The following is a 21038-nucleotide window of genomic DNA, read 5'->3' as shown; positions in this document are numbered from 1 at the left end:
ATAGATAGATAGATAGATAGATAGATAGATAGATAGATAGATAGATAAATGATGTATGCATAAATAGATGTGGGAGACATTTATATTAGGAATGATAATTGGACCCATTGGAGCTGAACAGATCACCAAGCAACACAGTGTGGAGTAAAATAGCACAGGACAGAGTATTGGGATACATCCATATATTATTAAGTGTGACATGGATGATGAACTAGCCAAGTAGACTAAGAAGGGACAGGTAGGAGGACAAAGAGAAAAGTATAACAAAAACATAGAGAGAAGAGATTATTTAGGAGGAGAGGATGGTTGATAAATCTATTTTTTGGCTTTGTAATGTATGTATGGTTTGGAGGATGGGTAACTGACTTGGAAATCCTGAAAGACGAGAGGTCTGAAGTATTGATGAGGATGTGAAGTTTGTTCTTTTGTATGTGTTTTTTAAGTTAACATCTTGGAACCTATTTTCTGTTCCTTGCTATTTAAAAAAGGCTCTTCTAGGGTAAGCATGTTATAGAAAAGTAGAGATAAAAACAGAATAGGAAAGAATGAGTATTTGAGTCTATTAAAAACTGCTATGCATATGATGCCAGACTTGGTTTATATTAGTTTGGCTGAATTTGTTAGTTCTGATAAACTGTTTTTTCCTCTCTTTTTGATTCTTTGTTATAAGGGATTATTCTGGGGTATGTATGTGTATGTATGTGTGGGTGAGGGGAGGTATAATGAGAAATTAAGGTGATATAAAAACAAAAGATAGCATCTGCAATAGTAAAGAATTTCTTTTACTAATGAATTAACAGATCTAGAACTCCCACACTGCCTTTTCCTTCCTCCCATCCCCAAAGGCGATAATGTCAAATGGTGAAATGGAAAACATTTTTCCCCCTTAGGAACTCTAGATGTACCTTATATGTGGTTAAATTATTTCTTACCAATGTCAAGGAAATGAACAGGAGTCTTGGAGTCAGGAGAAACCTAGGTTTAAGCCTCAGCCCTGTCAGTACCTATGAAATCATGCATTTGTCACAGTCTCTTTCAGCTCTGGCTTCTCCAGAGTATCTGCCTTACCAAATTCTTGTGAGGAACAAGTGGGGTCATTTGTGTGAAGCACTTTATAAAGCATGATAGAAGTTAAAGCTATGTAAATGTCAGCTCTCAATACTAATTCTGCTGTTGCTAGCACCAGCACCACCAATATGACAGATGGAGGATGTTCCCAGAAGTTGTACCAATGCTCCCACTTTGTACTTCTATAATCAGAGCACTTTGTGTAGGGCACTATAGCTACCCTATACTTGTCTTTCCTTTCTGAATATGGATCAATGACATCAAAGGTCATGTCTTGACTCATGTGTGTGAATTGGATCTAAGTAAGGCAGAGTTGCACACAGTCTTTCAGAGTCATCAAAGTCCAGTGGCAAGACAAAAATCCAGACAATTGGTGATACCATTATGTAAAGTGGTCCTGGAGTCAGAAAATCCTAGTTTTTGGGTTCATTGTCTTCCACCTAATTATGTATGTTGGGCAAGTAACTCAACTGAGCCTCATTTTTCTCAGCTTTAAAATGGGAATAATGAAATGAACAATTCACATTTGATTGGAGGGCAAAGCAAAGAGCTTCTCCCCAAACTTGCATTTTAAGGGGGGTGCTAAGATCAGCCATCTCCTCATTTCCTGCCTGACTGCATTGGGTACATGACACTGGATGCTCCCTTCCTTTCTTTTTAGCTTCCTTTTGTGTTTTGTCTTCTCCCATTAATTTGTAATCTCCTTGAGGGTAAGCATTGTTTTTTATTTTTATATTTGTATACTCAATGCTTGGCACAGCTCCTAACACACAGTAAGTGTTTAATAAATGTTTATTGACTGACATTTCCTTCTAATTACCCATGTGATTACCTTTAGCCTCTTGGTACCTCAGTGATCTCATCTGCAAAATAAGGGGGTTAGATTAAGCCTAAGGACCCTTTCAGTTCTAAATCTATGATCCTAAGTGACTTATTCATGGAACATGATTAAGTAAATATCAGAGTGAGACTTGAATTTTTTAGAGTCTTCTGACTCTAAAAAAACCAACTCCTTCTCTTCTATGTTATACTGCCTCTCATTATTGCTTACTTTACATGCTTGTTTTGAAAATCAAACACTTAAACTCTTTTAGAAATGTAATCCACTATTATTACTTATTTCATTACTCATCATGTCTCTCTAAGGTATAATAGTACATATTATATGTATATATGTATGTATATATGTATGTATGTATGTATATATATTTGTGTGTGTGTGTGTGACATATGATTTCTGTTTTTTCTTCAAAAGTCTGCAATGAAAAACCTGGGATTAGAACCCATACTTTCCAACTCCAAGACAATTGTTCTATATGTTTGACTATAGTGGGCTCAAGCTTTATTTTAGAATATGATGGATTGAATAAAGATGATTTACCACAGATGAGGTGGAGATTTGCAATTAAAATTTTATTGAGAAGGTCTACCCCTTCCCCTCCCCCCAAGTTCTTCCAGCCTTTGATTAAGGTCTAACATCAGTTCCAGGTGCATGGCATGAGTCTTGGGTCACACTTAAAGGCTGATTGTTTGTTAAGAGGGGAACACAGAAAAGTAATTGAATGGAACGTGTGCGAGCTGCAAATAAAACTCATACAGTGGTATGAGATGAATGCCTGCTACCCTTTGTGTAAAATGTAGGATTAAATTCATTAAAGTTAATGGTGTGAATGATCTTACTCTATAACCAGTGATGGAAATGACGTTATACGCCTCTCAGGGGAGTACTGAAACCACCAAAAAATATGGGAAAAATTATTTTGGATCAGTAATGGGTAAGACTGTGGAACCTGATTTCTTACTCTACACGGGAGGCAGAAGACTAAGTGCATTGTGTGTATGCACAGACACACACATTAGTGGTGCTATGTGTGAATCTCCTGATTCTTTAGAGGACACAGGGTGTCGTTACTGAGCACATGCACCCAAGTTCAGTAACAGCGTGAAGAATCATGGCTTCCCCAGCAAGGTTCCTATTGTCTCATTAAATTACAATCAGGGGTGTTCCATGGAGTAATTAGGAATATACTGTAGAGTGCAAACTCATAAGACATTTTTTATGAGAGGGAAAAAATCTTAAACATTCACTGTGGGAAAATCTCAGGAGGCTTTTGAAAAACCAAATATTTTATCCCATGAGTCTTTTCTTTGGCAAGATCCACACTAACAGTTTTCTCACCTTATTTAAAAGTTGCCTAGAATTCTTGTTTGTTTTCTCTTCAGCACCTATCTTCTAGCAAATGATTGTGGGAAAAAGGATGGGGAAGTAGACTAATGAATTCCAAAGAGATAACTTAGGTGGTTTTCTCCCTTCTTTTTCTTCCTGAAACCAATCAAACAAAATTATTCTTTAAGGAATCAACTCCCAACTGCAATTTGAAATCATGCCAACTGCCATATCTGGGCTTTTCAAGATCAATTCCAGCACTGGAGAGGTGGTAACAGCAGCTACACTTGATAGAGAGACTCAGGAGATCTTCACTCTTAGAGGTAACATGTCCAAATTCCTGAAATATGCAGTCAGTTATGGGTGTTTAATTCAGTAGTTTTGTTATTTACCCCCTTCTCCCACCTTATTATGGGTGTCACTTTATTTCTTCTCAAGACGGTTGTTGAATGATTCAGTATACCTGCCATACCCTTTGGTTCATCATCAAATGTTATACCAAGGACAGTCAAGTTTAGACAGTTTCATCAATACATTCTGACAAGGATTGCCTGACCTCTCATTTTTCTTTTCCCTCATAATTTGTCAAGAGCACAGGGAAGGTCTCAGTTAAAACCCACAGCTCACTAATGTGAAACTTTCCTTTCTCTATCTCCTCCCAGTACTGGTGAAAGACCAGGGAGTCCCTCCATTATCCAGTACCATGACTATTCTCTGCAATGTGAAAGATGAAAATGACCATGCTCCCAAGTTTATTATCCCCAACCCTGAAATCCAGATTCCAGAGAACCAAGAGCCAGAGGTCATCTATACTGTTTTAGCTACAGACCTGGATACTGGCAACAATGGAGCTGTGCGGTATCATATAATTGGTAAGTGGTGGACTTTGGCAGAATATACCCCAAGATAGACGCCGTGCCAATGACTTGTAATGATTCCTCTTGGAGTCTGTAAGATAATGAAGTTGTCACAAAATGTTCACCATCACATTCCAGTTTTAGCTCTCTTGGCTTTAGCATTTTTCCCCCTTCCTACTTTGAAATTGGTCTCCCACTTTTCCAGGACATTTAACTAAACTGCCTTAAAAATACTGATGGGATAGTTATTTTTCCAGGTTTTTTTTCCCATATGCTCCATTGTTTTATTATTTTGAGTGGCTAAGTCTTCCTTGGTTCAGGTCCTCCTCAAGAAGGAACTCAGAGGTATGGATTCCTAGAACTGGCAATTAATATGCTACACCGGTTTTCAACACAGACTTGCACAACCGTTACCACGTGCTATAGTCTTAAGGAGTTGTTACTTGTAAAATAATTTTGGCTTTTGGGAAGGAAGAGAATAACACTTATATAGTACCTACTATGTGACAGATATTGTGCTAAGCACTTTTTACGATTATCCCATTTGATGGAGAAAACAGAAGTGCAGAGAAGTTGTGACTTACCCCAGGTCACACTTAATAGCTACTAAGTGTCTCAGGCCAGAATTGAATTCTGGTCTTGCTGACTCCAAGTCTAGTGCTCTATTCATTGTGCCATCTTTGGGACTGAGATAAGGGCTTCTGACTGAATTAATGTGGAGTTAGCAATAGGTAACATTTGTAAGTTTCTGAATGCTGTTTCTTTTCATTGCAGTTCTCACTCTCAATTATTCAGCAAAACATGTAGGGTAAAGAGTTGATACTTAGCATCTAGAAAATACCGTTTGTAGTAGATAGAGACCCCCCTTTTGGGTGGGACAAAAAAGTCTTACAATGGCATTATAATGACATAATCTGAAGTTGGGTTTGAGACTAACTAGAGGGAGCAGAACCTATAATTGATAATTACCTGCCTTCTAGAAATTCTGTGACCAAGCCAAGGTTTCCTTAATAAAATCCACCCGCTTTCTTTAATTTTTTTTCAATGTTCAACTAATAAATATTCATGGACTTATGTAGATTTTCGATCAGTATTAGACGTGTCAGGGACCTTAGAGATAATGTAGTCTAGGCACCTTATTTTCCAGCTGAAACAGTTGAGACCCAGAGAAGCTCATATAGCTAGTTGGGGGTAGAGCTGGGAGTTCTGCCTTCTTACATTTGAATAACCCTCTTTTTTGTTCCTTTTCTTTTTAAATTACAGCTTTTGCTGATAGTTCCTTAATTATCTTCTTTATTATTATGTTCCACAGTTACCCTAGTAACATGCCAAGACAATCTAATCTCCACAGCTCTAATGGGATTATTGACATTTGTTATGCCCTTAGTGCAGTAGAATTATTGGTGAATTTGGAATTTAAAAAGGGCCTGAGTTCAAATCCTAGCTCAGCCACTTACTAGCTGGTGTGACTTTGGGCAAGTCAATTAACATCCTGGGATGTCAATTAACATCATCTGTGTTGTGAAGGGGTTGGTTATTTTACTGTCTAAGATCTTTTGCTACTCCAAACCTATGACCTGTTTTGTGACATCCCACTTCTTACTTTGGCCAGGAGGTATCTTATATCTCTCAATAATGGATAATAAGGTATAATAATTGGCGTAATTAGGGGAGATGATCTTGAAAAATATTTCCCCTCTATCTACCTTATAAAATTCTTGTCATTCATATTTTGAGAGGTTTTTAAACAACAGATGCAATTGTTTTTTGTCAATCAACAAACATTTATTTAGTAGTTACTATGTGCCAGACACTAAGAGCTGGAGGTGCAGGGAAAAACAAAAATACTCCTTGCTTTCTCTTTTTTATAATATTTTATTATTTCTAATTAAATGTAAAGACAAATGTTAATGTTCATTAAAAATTTTTGAGTTCCAAATTTTCTCCCTCCCTCCCTATCTTCCCTCTCCCTAAGACAGTAAGCAATTTGATATAGGTTATCCATGTGCAATCATATAAAACATATTTCCATATTAGTCATGTTGTGAAAGAAGAAACATACTAAAAGGAAAAAAAACACAAAAAAATTAAAAAAAAGTGAAAATACTATGCTTCGATCTGCATTCAGACTCAATCAATTCTTTCTCTGGATGCAAATAGCATTTTCCCTCTTGAGATCTTTGGAATTGTCTTGGATCATTGTATTGCTGGGAATAGCTAAGTACAATGTTGCTTTCAACAGTGTTCTCCTGGTTCTGCTCACTTCACTTTGCATCAGTTCATGTAAGTTTTTCCAGGTTTTTCTTAAATCCTCCTGCTCATTATTTCTTGTTAACTTGCCCCTTGACCTAGATTTCTTAAACCTTGGATCTAGTGACTTGAACATTAAGGATGTCCTCTGGATCCTCAACTATTCCAGAAGTGTAGGTTTAGCCAATGACTCCTACCTTTGAAATAAGATATCTCCTCCCCACATATTCCCTTAGTTCTCCTCTGCCCTTGTCTGCTACTGTTCTAGTTAGTGCCACTCCAGCACACTAACTCCAATATGTCTCTTGAATTTACGTTTTATGCCCTCTGACTTGATAGTTCTTCCCAGTCTCCACCATTCCAAAATGTGGACAGTAGGCTAGTTAACTTCCTACTAATTAATAGGAACATTTATGTTTTTGAACTTACCCAAAAACATTATGCCTTGGTGTCCCACCTTGGAGAACCAGTGTGGTCTGGTTGAAAAGCTGGAGACAAGGATAAGTTGGATTCAAATCCTGCCTCTGACACATAGTAACTATTTGACATTAAGCAAGGTTATTGAATCTCCCAGGGTCCATACAACTCTCTAAAACTATATTAATTACAGATGGATTACTAATGTTCATCAGAGAGTTTTTCCATACAAGGAATCCCCTACACCAGTTAATCACAAGTGCAGATCAAGATAAAAGCTCTATCTTATTTTTTCTCTGACTTGCCTCCATGGTATTGATATAATTAGAAAACAATGAAGGGAAAACAAGGCAACACTATTTGCTTCTTTTTTATTAATTTCTTAGCAAGGAGGACAAAGTATCACTTATTCTAATGGTAAAGTTAAAATAAAATTTATTGATTTAAAAACCGAACATTTCCTATGATGTTTATTTGTTAAAATAATGGTTCTATAACTTGAGGTATATGCCATCCCTGCTCTCCATCGCTCAGATTTTCATTACAAAAGGAAAAAAAATTGTATTAAAACACTAGACTGTGATATTTAAAATTAATTAAATTAAAATTTATTTAATTTTGTTAATTAATTAAATATTAATAATTGAGAAATAAATTAATAATTAAAATTAAATTAATTTCATGAACATTATTATAAGATTATTAATAACTACTTTTCATTTTGATTGGAGTACTAGGAAAGCCATTTTTCCTTAGGATATTTGTCATTTGGTATACTCTCACCTTTGCATTCCTTTCACTTTTATAGGAGGAAATACTGAGCAGCACTTCACCATTAATGAAACTTCAGGAGAGCTCTCGACAGCGTGTAGCCTAGACAGGGAGCACATCAGCAATTTCACCCTCATTATTGAATGTTCTGATCTGGGTAGCCCAGGTAGAAGCTCCATAATGGAGTTAAAAGTGATCATCTGGGATGATAATGACCACAGCCCTACCTTCCCTACATCCCACTACCAAGCTTCTGTGAAAGAAGATCTTGAAGTGGGGTCAGTGATCTTAAAGCTCTCTGCAGCGGATGAAGACAGTGGCCTAAATGGGCAGGTTGAGTACTTCCTTACCAATGATGCTCTGGGTATCTTTACCATTGACAGAATGGCAGGCACATTGAAACTTGCCCAAGGCCTTGACCGGGAGACAAGGTCCCAGTACGTGTTTAGGGTTGTGGCCAGTGATCGGAGTGTCCAGAGTCCAAGGAGAACCACAGTTGATGTGACAGTAAATGTAGATGATGTCAATGACAACAGTCCTGTCTTTGGACAGAACCCTTTGGATGTTTTTGTCTCTTCACAAATGTCAGTGAACCAGACCATCGCCACATTGATTAGCTACGACTCAGACCTGGGGCTCAATGGAGCTGTGGTTTTTCGTTTTGTTGAGACCCAGTCTTTGTTTCATATTGATGATCACTCAGGAGAGGTTCGACTTCAGAAACAACTGTCCTCAGAACACTTCCCTGTGTTGCTACAGGTAAAGGTTATGGATCAGGGGATCCCAACCAGGACAGCCACTGGTCTTTTGTTCATCCACATGCAGGAAAAAGATGCAAGGTTTTCCTTTAGTCAGCAATTATATACATCAACTATAACTGAAAACTGTGAAACTGGTGAGTATTTGGTCCTATATTTTTTATGTGCTCTGCATTTATGGAAAAGCTGCTTAAATGCATTTGTTGCACAAGTCTTTTGGGTTCATTGATAAGTTCTCACTTTCATTTACATTAGGACTTGATCCATAAGTTTATGTCTAGCAAAGCATGAACCAAGATGTCAGTCATTTTAAAAAATGTATATATAGAAAAAGAAACCTAGTTTGAAGCAAATTAAAAATAGAAATATAAAATGTTGAATTAGCTATAGAAACTTATACAAATCTAGGGCACCTTTAACTTCCAGCTATTTCTTGACCGCCAGAACCTGAAAGACGGAAATCAGCATATCCCTCAAAGCATTGCCACCAACACTTTTTTTCCTCCACAATAATGCTGGAAATACATTGCCCTGCTTTAGGACTGCCATGTGATAGAGTGGATAGAGAGCCTTCCTCAGAGTTAGAAAAGATGTGGGTTTAAGTATATGCTTTGACACATACTGGCATGTGAGTCATTTAACCTTTCAATTCTTCCCCCACTCCCAAGCTATCTAAGACTTTCAAGTTGCTCAACAGTTGAAGATCATTATTGACAAAAAGAGTGCTTCCTCCCCAGGAGTTCCTTCACAAATGAAATAGATATCTGGACCCTAGCCACCCTCCCCCACCCCCCACTCCATCCTACTGCCTGCTTCATCAAAATTTAAAAAAGAAAAAAAACAAAAACAAAAAAAGCAACCTACTACCCCGTTTTCATATCAGAGATGAGACAAGGCCTTTTCAGCAAGCTTTCCTGACTGGCTGTACTCAGCGGCACATCTTCCATTGTTTAGGGTAATCTTGTTTCTTTCCAAAAGGTGGTACAGTGCCTTTCACATAAATGTTTGTTGAGTTTAATCGAATATGCCTGTAAAGCCCAATTTTGTGTTTTCGTGTTCCATTTTTTTTTCTGCCTAGAAACACATCCATATTTGCCATTTCTGATATTTTCCCCAGGATGCTCTCTGTTCCATCCTTATCAACCTGTGTGACATATCAGGAAAATATGAAATTAAATAACTTAAAATCTCTTTTCACTAGAGGCTTTCTCTTTTGTTATTAACGAATTAAGTAAGCAAGCAACAAGCTTTTTTTATAAAGTGCTATGTGCCAGGCACTATGTTAAGGGCTACTAATACAAAGAAACATACATATATATATATATATATATATATATATAATATATACATATATATGTATGTATGTATGTATATGTATATATAGCCTATCCCACAGGGTTCCAGATACTTATCCAAGATATCTCCCTGGGGAGTTAGTGTTGGCAGCTTCATGAGGATTTGGATGAGGGTATAAGATGTTGTCATTTCACAAAATTTGGAGCACCAAGAGACTTGTCCAGAGTCCCACAGCCAGTATGTAGCAGAAGTAAGACTGGAAGCCAGCTTTTCCTGGCTTTAACTCATCCAAGAGTTCAGTCCCTATCCTATTGTTGATAATGTTGTTATCATTCTTTCATTCTTTTCATCTTTATATTTGTTGGAGTTCAAGTAGAAATGATCCTCAGGCAAGTTACTATTCTACTACTATGCCTTTGTGTTTCGTATTTGACGTGCTATTGCTCAGGTAGATGAAGTAATTGATTTTTGTAATTGAATGAAAGGTTTGGGATACAAACTCCTCCTCTGTGGACACACTAAAAACAATTTTTCTCATCTTTTTTTTGATGGGGTTCAAATAGACACTGTAAGAACAAGTGACTATCCTAATATTCTTTTAAGTTGAATGTTCTGCTGACTCTTGTACAGTGGATAAAATAATTGTTTTTTGTTTTTGTTTTTTTGTAACTGAATAAGAGGATTGAGAAGGCATCTAGGTGGTGCCTGGCCTGGAGTCAGGAAGATCTCTTCCTGAGTTCAAATCTGGCCTCAGACACTTACTAGCCATATGACCCTGAGCAAGTCATTTAACCCTGTTTACCTCAGTTCTTCATCCGTAAAATGAGCTGAAGAAGGAAATGGCAAACCACTCCAGTATCTTTGCCAGGAAAACTCCAAATGGGGTCACAAAGAAACAGACCCAACTGAAATGACTGAACAAGATGTAAGGGGATGTAAGGTCATCTTTTGTAGACTCACTGAAACCATCTTTCTGACAACTTCAGGGACAGACAGGATGACAGCGATCCTCACATGTATCTTGTCCTGTTCCCACTTGGGTTTGATTTCTTCTGCCAGGCGTCTGTACTTTGAAAGATGTTTATTACATGTTGCTTGAGGATTATGAGTATTCAGTATGTGATATCTATTAAGAATATTTTTAAAATTTTTGCGAGTCAGTGTCATATCAGGGAAGATGTGATGTGTTTCTAATGCTGTTTCATTTTGAATACAGTTTATTTGTTGAATTATCAAAGATATTTCAGGGCTTGAATGTAGTATGGAAATTTGTTGCCAGCTTATAAAGGGTAACTGGTTTCTGATGTGTAATCCTAGCCAACTTATCATGTCCTAAAAAGTATCCTGTGTAGTCTACTATTTTTACAACCTGAAAGGATATGTTGTACAGTTTCTCAACCACTTTGCTGCATAAATCTATACTGATCAATATTCCATTCCACCTGAGCTCTATAAGGATTACCTTTCTATAATTTCTGGTGGCAAGGAGTTGATCCCCCTCCATCCCTCTAAACAAATCTGAATAACAGACATTTTTGGTGCTTTAATACATATTATTTATTGGTTGAGTTCATGTAGGTGTAGCCTTTTTTGTTGAATCTTAGCTCTTCATAGTCTCTCTACAGAAGCTGTGGCCATTCCTTCATTGGCAGTCTTTAAGCAAAGATTGGGTGATTGCTCTTTGGGTATATTGTAGTAGAAGTACTTTTTCAAGTGTAGTTGGGTATTAGATAGTTGCTGAAGTCCCTTCTGACTCCAATTCTGTGGATAGATAAGTTCTTGTTCTCGTTACTATTAAGTATCTCTGTGACTCACCTATATATGACAAGTTATAGTCCTTAACAGTAGACCTTTACATGAGTATATTACTGCCATATTTGATTTCAACTGATTTCCTATAATTCAGGAAACATTACAACCAGTCTGTGTTCTCTCTGCTCTCCCCACTAACTATCTTGTTCTAGCTGTCACAATTGGGATTAATCAGTATGGTTAAAAGCAATTTGGTTGCAGATTAAATGTTAAGGATAAAACACAATTAAGACCAAATTACCTTCTTGCATTTGGAGGTGGTCCCTTCAGTCTGAGATTAAGGCAGGAAAGTTGATGGTTAATTGGAGCAAAAGCTGTCATTGCTATCTGCTATTGTTGACCCTGACCCCTGGTGAGAAGTGACCTCCTCAATCCACTTACTTTCAGAACTACTTAATTCCATTCAATTTGATACTTGTCTTTTTTCCTTTTTTTTTCCTGAAAGAATAAAACACTCCCCAAATCCTTTTTATTAAATTTTACACATAAGGAAACTTTGAAATAGTTCTGGAAGTGGTACAAGCATATGGCATCCATAAATGTGGATGTAGGTATATATTACAAGGCATATGAAGAAGTGGCCTGGAAAGTCTCCTTGAAGCATAAATATGACTTACGCAAAGGGCATTAAAGTCTAAGTTGAGAAGTGAAAGTCAGCTAAAAGCTGCAAAATATAGAGGAAAGAGAAAAACAAGAAATGAAGAAGAGTGATAGTTAAGAAGACTATTGAATTTGATGGGATATAACTAACCTGCATCTGGGTTGACAGTATTTCCTAGACCCAGTGAAAGAGGGAGTGGTAAGCTTCATAAAATATTGACTGACATTGCAAATTGGTCAAAGCTGCGGTTGGCACATGAAGCCAGAATTAGCTGCTGGATCTTATCACATAATTTTTATCAGACTTTTTTTTTCCCTTGAATTTTTTTTAGTTTCAAAAAGCTGGAGAACCATTGTTCATTTCTGTATATAGCATTGACCTTCAGTATATGCCAGAACTTTTTAGCACTAGCATGATAGATCTCAAAAACACTGTAGTTTTAAAATGTTGGCTGCCATTAAAAAAAAAAAAAAGCATTACCCTGACGAGGGGTCTCTGATTGAGGGTCACTCAAAATTCACATCATACTTTCAAATCACTTAGGAACAATGATATTCCAGCTGACTTTCTGGTTTATCATGATTTCCACGTAATTCTTTTATTTGAGCTGCTTTCGAATTGTACCTTTAAAAAAATCACAAAAAGGTATAAAATGTGTAGATCTTCTAGTTCATATCCATAGTGATCTATATCTATATCTATATCCATAATCATTGAGAGTAGATACATCACATTTGGTCTTAATACATTAGGAATCAATGTGGTATAAGTTAAGAAATATATTCAAGAAGATAAAATTATGAAGGGCGCTGGACCCAGCAAAATTCAGTGAAAGGAAATCTGCATTGGAGCTGACCCAATTTTAAAGATTCTCAAAGATCTGTTGTTTTTGGGCAGGTGGAGGGCAGGTGAAAGTTGGTCTTGACCTGTGATTTCATGGGTATAGAGAACTCACAGTATGAAAACTCCCTCCACCAAAGCAGAGCTACCTCTCATTGGTAAGTTGGAGTATTAGAGCCTGCCTGGGGCACTGAAAAGTGGAGATGCTTGGCCAGGCTCATCCCACTACTATATAATGGAGATAGGGCTTGAACTCAAGTCTTCCTGACTTCAAAGTCAGCCTTCTACCTTCTGCACCATTCTGCCTCCCATTTTGTTTGTTTCCTTTTTGAAATTAGCTTTCAATCAGGGTAAGTTCTAAAAGAATAAAAAAAATATATTCCATAGATGGTACTGTCACCAAAAAATAGATAAGCAACAAAGAGGACATTGTTACCAAATGTCCCATAAGCTTATTCTGTCAACTTGATAAGATATTAATGAGTATAAGCTATGTATAAATCAATGGATAGAAAGCAGGCTTTAGAGTCAGGAAGACCTGAGTTCGAATTCTGCCTCAGACACTCTCTAGCTCAGTGATCCTGGGCAAATCACTTCACTTCAGTTTTCTCATCCATAAAATTGGAATACTTACAGCAAATACCTTACAGAAATATTGTAAGGATCAAATGAGTTAGCATATAGAGAGAGTTTTACAAACCTTAAAGTACTTAATAAGTACCATTATCATCATCATCATTAAACAGGCAGACTTTCATGAATTATTCTTTACAAGAGACCACATCTTCATTGCTGCATAGTTGATTGAGCGGTTTAGAGAATACGTGATCCTACTGGGTTTATTGTTTGTTGATTAAATACTGATCCATTCACAAGCAATAGGACAAAACACAGCCTTAAAAGTTTTTGCTCCAACTATTTATGTCCTATGTACATGTCAAGATGATAATAATATTAATAATTATTTTCACAGTCCTTTAAGGTTTTGAAACACTTTTAAACATACATGATCTCATTTAATATAGCAATCCTGTAATGTAAGAAATAAGATAGTATTATCCCCATTTTACAGATAGAGAAACTGAGGCACTGAGCAAGAGTGGGTGACTTGGCCAAGGCTTGTAAATGTCTAAGGCAGGATTTACATCAAGGTCATCCTGTATCCAAGTCCAGTAAACTTGATGACTTTGGTATACTGCCTCTCACATTATAAAATATTAATTGCTACCCTAGAGATAACTTTGTTTAATGACTCAGTGAATACCAGTGCCAAGTCAAGCATAAAATAGGAAGATGTGTGCTAACAACTGTTCTGAAGAATGTTTTGTTCAGAATTCAAATGAGAGGAAGGATTTCTAGTAAATGTGAAATTCTACTTAGTGTCAAATTCTCAGCCTGAGTTGTACGGACAACAATTAAACTCGAGGACTGACCATCACTTATCCTTCGTTCTTACCGCATCACAGGTCCACCTATATTTGTGACTCTTTTTCAGTACAAAAATAGATTTAATTTTCCTGATTTCCTCCAATATTTTACCAGCTATCCTTTGTTCTTAGGGTACTCCATGACTCTCAGGGTTCGCACTTCCAAATTTATATGTTTTATCAATTTATTTCAAATCCAAAAGTGTTCCATGGCCAGCCTGCAAAACTCCCAAGTGTGGCCCCAAAGCAAATTAAAATGTAATTGGGAAATGTTTAACAAAATAAATAAAAATACAACACAACATAAATAATATTGATTCATGATTTTCTAAGTCAATATGTGGCAGAAATATGTTTCCATTTGTTTTTGACACCAGTGCTCCAGATGTTCTTGTTTGTGGTAAGTCAATCAATAAGCATTTATTAATTGCTTGCTCAGTTTCAGATACTCTAATAAATATTGGGAATACAAATACAAACCAAAAGAAAGACAGGCCCTGCCCTCATGGACCTGACATCTTAATGAGGGAGACAACGCTAAAAGGAAAGTGAAGGGAGAGGGGACGAAGACATACCCTGCCAAGGGCATGATGGAAAAGTCCGGAAAGGTGCTGCCTGGTGAAAAATGAAAAGATGGCTGTTCTGGGAACCCTCCTTAAATGGAAGCTCAGAGGGAGGGCCCCCAAGAGGCAGAGAGTAGTGCCAAGGTATAAATTCTAGGGCTGAAGTGATCTTTCAGGAGGAGCAGGTTTATATACTACATTGTACTTGTTCCAGAATATTACAGAGACTCCTCAGTGCAATCCATGGCCTCTCCAAATAGATCACTCTTCCGGTCCACAGAGGAAAAAAACAGCGTAGGTGAAGAATGCTTATTGCCAAGATTATAACATGCAGTTGGATAGTTTAGTCCATTGAGTTAGTCCATTAGTCCATATATTTTGGGTCAAGAAGGGCAAATGGACAATGGGCTTGAATAGGAGGAGGAGAAAACTCTAGATTACTTTGGGGAAATTCCTCAGCACCTTTGATGACCCCAAACTCCTCCCTGCCATAAAAGCAGAGCTTTTTAATATTAGTATTCCCTTGATGATGCTATATGACTACAAATCATCAAACGTTACAATCTCAGAAGATTCAGAATCATAGGTCATCCAGCAGACACAGACAGCAAAATATTTGCAACGATAGCTTGTAATGATATGCAGCAAGTAGGGTAAAGGTCACCCTCAAGGACATGGGTGGGCAGAAAAGGAGATAGGCTCCTTTTTACCTAGAGCAAAGTTTTACAGATGGACAGTGCATGTGTTAAATTAATATCCATGAGAAAAGCCTCCAGTGTAGTGGATAGATAGTTTATGGAGGACATGCAGAAGTAAATGGACAGAAATCCAATGATGGAGACGGCATGGCTGTGTTGCCATCTGCACTGGAAGGGCGACATCAATATCAGTGAGATCATAGAGTCACAAAAGTAAAGGTATTAGAGAAAGAACAAAAGTCTCAAAGATATTAAAAATTGCTTAATAGAGCTTTATTAGAAAGCAGGTAGGGCAGCTAGGTGATGCAGTAGGTAGAGTGCCAGGCCTGGAGTTAGGAAGACTCATCTCTCTGAGCTCAAATCTGGCCACAAATACTTACCAGCTGTGTGACCCTGGGCAAGTCACTTACTCCTGTTTGCTTTAGTTTCCTTACCTGTAAAATGAGCAGGAGAAGGAAATGGTAAACCACTCCAATATCTTTGCCAAGAAAACCCCAAATGAGGTCATGAAAATTTGGACAAGATTGAAAAAAATGACTGAACAACAAGAAGAAAACAGTTGGATCCTTTGATGAAACATTTTGGGTAGCAATGTTTTCATCCTTTTGCAATGTTACATCTAACACTTCATATCCGTGTTACTGAAACTAATTTGGACACAGAATACTTTTGGGTTTGAAATACATTGATAAAACATATAAATTCAAATGTGAAAACCCTGTGAGTCCTGATTTTTTTTTAAATACTAAATGAAATTTAATCTTTGTTTTCTCAAAGTGTTCTTTGTAATCTTTCAGTGCCTTGGCTGTCTCAGAGTCATCATCATCATCATCATAACAACTTGTATTTCTATAGTGTTTTACACTTAACAAAATGATCTCATTTACATCAGTGGAATAAAGGATAGTCAAAATATTGGAGAACATAGAAAAAATTAAGTCTATTTTTGTACTGAGGTATCACAAATTGTCACAAATGTAGGTGGACCTGTCACACAGTGAGAGCAAAGAATAACTTATGGTCTGTCTATGAATTTCATTGGTATCCATACAACGTTTAGAAATCTAAGAAAAGGTCCCTATTAGATCATGTGGGAGCTCTCTGTGGAGTATTGGTGGGAGGACATGGAGAAGAATCACCCCAGGCAGGGTAGGATGACTTAGTTTTGATATGAAAAATTAAAAAGGGAACCCACACTGGTGAGACCACTAATCAAAGTATCAGTGTCAAAAGGGGAAATATTACTAATGTTGAAAATTTCCCATGAAAACCCTATTAACACCATGCAGAGTATCAAGATTTCAAGGGACTTAGTCTAGTATAGTCTCCTGCCCCTCCTTCCCCCCAGGTGTGAGAGACAAAATTAAGTGTTAAAATGAGGGAAGAGTTGTATTTCTGCTTTTAAACTCCTCTTTAAACTCAGGTCTGGAACAGTAATTTGTTTATAGAGAGAATCAACCCCAAGAAAAGATAGTTAATCGAGTTATGAGGGCTGTAAATCAATGTGAGATATCCGAGTGATGGCTTAGTATCCATTTTCATATGGAGGGGAAACTAAACCAAGTACAGTGGAAAGATCTCTGGCTCAAAAGTTAGAAGACCTGGGTTTGGATTTTATCTCTGACACTTAACTAGCAGTGTGAACTTGGGAAAGTCATGTGACCTCCCTAAACCTCAGTTTTCTCATCCATAAAATGAAGTAATGGGATTAGATGTCCTCTGAGCTTCCTTCCAGCCCAAGATCTAAATCTTTAGAGTACACCTAGGTTTTAATGACAAACCATCTTAATTGTATGTGAATTTGTAGTGTATTAAGTAACATATATTTGGAATCAAGATTCTTCCATTTGACCGAATGACAGATTATCTAATTATGTTAAGGCACATATTAGGTCTTACATATTGACAAATTTGGTTCAACGACCCAACTTTTGTTTATTCCTTTTTAAAAAAAATCTAGATACTTTGGTTTTTGTATTTGCTGCTGAACATTGAGGGCAGAAATGGAAAACCATGGGATCTAACAAACCATGGGTCTGCAGGTGTTATGTTATATGCTGACCTTGGAACAAATGAAAAAGTGTAAAAATATCTTTACAAATCACCTTGATTATTGATTTTATCTGATTTTTTTAGACTGGATCTGTGATTTCATTGGTTTAAGGAAATCTTAGTGAGGAAAATTGCTCTGTTAATATAGGTCAACAACTGCTCTCCAGCTTATGGTCTGAGTTGCCTAATTAAATATCTCTCAAAATGTTTATCAACATCTGAACTATTTGTGTCCTTTGAAAGACTATATAGACCAGAGCTATTTAGAGTTGGGTCTTACAGAGACAGCCTTAGGGGAAATCTAATCCATTTTTTTCTCCTTTCACAGATGAGGAAATTGAAAGACAAAGATGTTAAGTGACTTATGTCCAATATAGCACAGATAGCATTAGAAGCCAGGTGTTCTGGATTCCAGGTCTCCTGGATACCAATCCCCTGGCTTCTCCATTTCCACCATGTTGCCTAAAACTGTATTACAATGTAGAGACACATGAGGGCACTCTAATCAGTAAAATCTGTTCAGTAAAATAAATGAGATAGATATTCAAATTGGGGGTGGGGGGAATTATTTGCTGCCATTTGTGGATAAATACATTTAACTCTTGTTAAATAGGTTAACTGTATAACCTTTGATCATTTCAGTCACCCTTGTTCTCTAGGGTGTTTCAAAGCATATCATAGAGTAGTACTTATCTCTGCCCTCTGTGCAACATTTTACCCTGGCACAACATACTTGTTTAAAGATACCCTGAAATAAAGGTTGCTGTAATACAGTCTAAGACTTTTGTAAATTTAAGAACACTGTCATTGAACCCGATTCGTCAATGTGTAAGACCTGATGTGTGCCTTTACATAATTAGATAATCTCTCATTCATTCAAATGGAAGAATCTTGATTCCAAACATAAGAAATGAATGAATGAACATTGTTTCCAAAGTGTCAAGTTCTTAATAACTATTGATGTTATACTATCAGTGGATTATCCACACAAAAATTAATAGCCTTTGGCTGGAGCATAGTCTTTAGTTTATCTTATTCCTATGTTTGAGGGCCAAATATTAGCTCAAGATCCATGCCATTTAATTTAAAATTGCCACTATATTTGAATCAAAATTTGTATTTATGAGTACTCACCAGCTCACCATTTAGGACAGTGAGCTCTAGGAAGAGAAGACAAGTATCCTCACCAAAGTGTTGGTACCTGATATTTCTTTCCACTAGCCCAATTAATAATGTTTCTTATAAGTCCAAATGACCAAAATCCACATGGTGCGGTGCATTGACAATTGCCAACACATCCTTCTCTTTGACTTACAGAATTTTAGCATTGAGCTTTTTACAAGAATAAAACTTTCAACCCCTTTGTTGTCTTTGTGTTCCCAAAGGCATAATATTTAATTCCATTTTCAAGAGAGGCCTCTTGGTGTGGTGGAAAGAAATGGAAACTAACAGCCAAGAAAATTCTCTTCTGGGTCTCCTCATTGTAACTAATTGTGCACTTTAGGCAATATACCCTTAACATTTACAAATCCTTATCTGTAACATGGAGTTGTTAGATTGGATGACCTCAAGATTCCTTTCAGGTTGGGGATAGTATAACTCTAATTTGTCTTCCTGTTTAACATTCTAGGAAGTGTCTCAGTATAGAAGATTCTCAGTTATCCATATGTCATGACATTTTCCCCTGCTTCCCAGCATATCTTAGGGCTATCTTTTTTTCAATTTAGTGTAGACCCCACAACCGTTCTCCCCTCCCTTTTTTCCTGCAATAAACATATATCAAAAGTAGACAATATTATTTTTGTCTATGTTGTTTGACATTTGTTATCATCAGTATGACATATAATAATAATTTGTTAAAAATATATATACACATATATGAAATTACATGTATTATGTGTGCAAATATATTAAATACCCTAATATAAAACAAATCTTTTTTTATTTGGCCACACTTAAGAGAGATGGATATAGGTCTAGATCTGTGATTTTATTGATGTAGGGAACTCTCTAGAAATTCCACAGAAACCCCCTCTGCTGATGTAAATTGTTTACCCTTCTGCAGTTTATAGTCCTAGAGAGTTGCTAGGAATACTGAAAAAATAAATGACTTACTCCATAGTTAAGTAGCTACTATGTGTCTGAGATAGGAAAGTACCCTGGGGGAGAGACAGGAAGCAGTGTGTGCAGGTGAGTTAAACTACCACCCCCACCACCACCACCACAGTTGTGACTGCCATCTCCCCCTTGGATCCTGATAGAGACAACCTGGGATCCTGAATCCAAGAGCCTTGGGAATAGCAGTGTGCCCCAGACCACTGAACCTGTTTCCAGCCATAACTGAGGGAAGAAATCAGTGTGAAGAAGGGGCCCACCTTTTTCATCACCACAACAAAAATCGCTGCCCATCAATATTAGGGCAAACACAGAAAATCTAGGGGAAGCAGCACAACATTCCCAGCCCCCATACCCCTAGTCCTATTTCTGGCCTAATCCTCATAGCTATCATCTGGGAATGTCGCTGTCATGGAGAAAGGACTGACCATCCCCACCAACTGCCACTCACCGGGAAGTCAAGCTAGCCTAGCTGCAGAAGGAGGGCATATTGAGGGAGAAGTGGGAGGTAGGATGAACCAAGCAAGCCAAACCACCACTGCCACCACCACCTGGACCTCCATCTCCCTTGAGACTCTTCTGCAGACAGCCTAGAACTGTGAACCCAATTCCAGTCTCCACAGCTATCCTTCTGGGAGGCAACCCCTGAGAAGATTCAGTCTGGTAACTGTTCGGCAGGTGTTAGGGCCACATATGTTCAAGACACAGAAAAAAAAGCTCTTGCCACAAAGTCCTTGGCACTGTCAAATGGTTCAATATCAGAAACTGATTTGATTTTATCATTGGAAGTGACATTGGGAAATAAATATTTATTGAAGCCTGATATGTGCTAAGCACTTCACAAATGTGATCTCATATTTGGTCTTCACAATAACCCTTTGAGGTAGGCACTGCTATTATCTGTATTTTTTCAGTTGAGGAAACTGAGGCAGACAGAGGTTAAGCGACTTGCCTAGAGTCACATAGTTAATAATTGTCTGAGGCCAGATTTGAACTCAGGTCTTCCTGACTCCAGGCCCTGTGCTCTATCCACCCACTGCACCAGGTAGCTGCCTCTGTTAAAGAAAATAAAAACATTAACATCTATCTGTTTTGCTGCTGTACCCTAAGGACCATGGGCCTTTTCCATCTGTTTTGCAGCTGAAGCCTTCCATATCTGTTGTCTCATTTGTTAGAATGTGAGCTTTCTGAGAGCAGGGATGTCTTCCATTCCTGGTGCTTGATATAGTGCTTCTCACATGGTGGTGGGTACTTTTTTCTTTCTTTCTTTTCTTTCTTTCTTTCTTTCTTTCTTTCTTTCTTTCTTTCTTTCTTTCTTTCTTTCTTTCTTTCTTTCTTTCTTTCTT

At 37.4% G+C, this 21038-nt stretch overlaps 1 protein-coding gene across 1 annotated transcript in view; it reads left to right on the top strand.

Annotated features, from left to right (window-relative positions):
- The window catches only part of DCHS2 (dachsous cadherin-related 2), a 325666-nt gene that overhangs the window by 264679 nt on the left and 39949 nt on the right, over positions 1 to 21038 (top strand). Inside the window, exons 11-13 of the mRNA XM_027866793.1 lie at positions 3424 to 3558; positions 3898 to 4107; positions 7568 to 8425. Coding sequence (XP_027722594.1) covers positions 3424 to 3558; positions 3898 to 4107; positions 7568 to 8425 — 1203 coding nt within the window. The remainder of the gene's footprint in view (positions 1 to 3423; positions 3559 to 3897; positions 4108 to 7567; positions 8426 to 21038) is intronic.

This window comes from Vombatus ursinus, unplaced genomic scaffold (assembly GCF_900497805.2).
Source record: "Vombatus ursinus unplaced genomic scaffold, bare-nosed wombat genome assembly UNPS02014784.1, whole genome shotgun sequence".
NCBI classification, from domain to species: domain Eukaryota; kingdom Metazoa; phylum Chordata; class Mammalia; order Diprotodontia; family Vombatidae; genus Vombatus; species Vombatus ursinus.
This window is presented reverse-complemented; position numbering and strand designations above follow the sequence as displayed.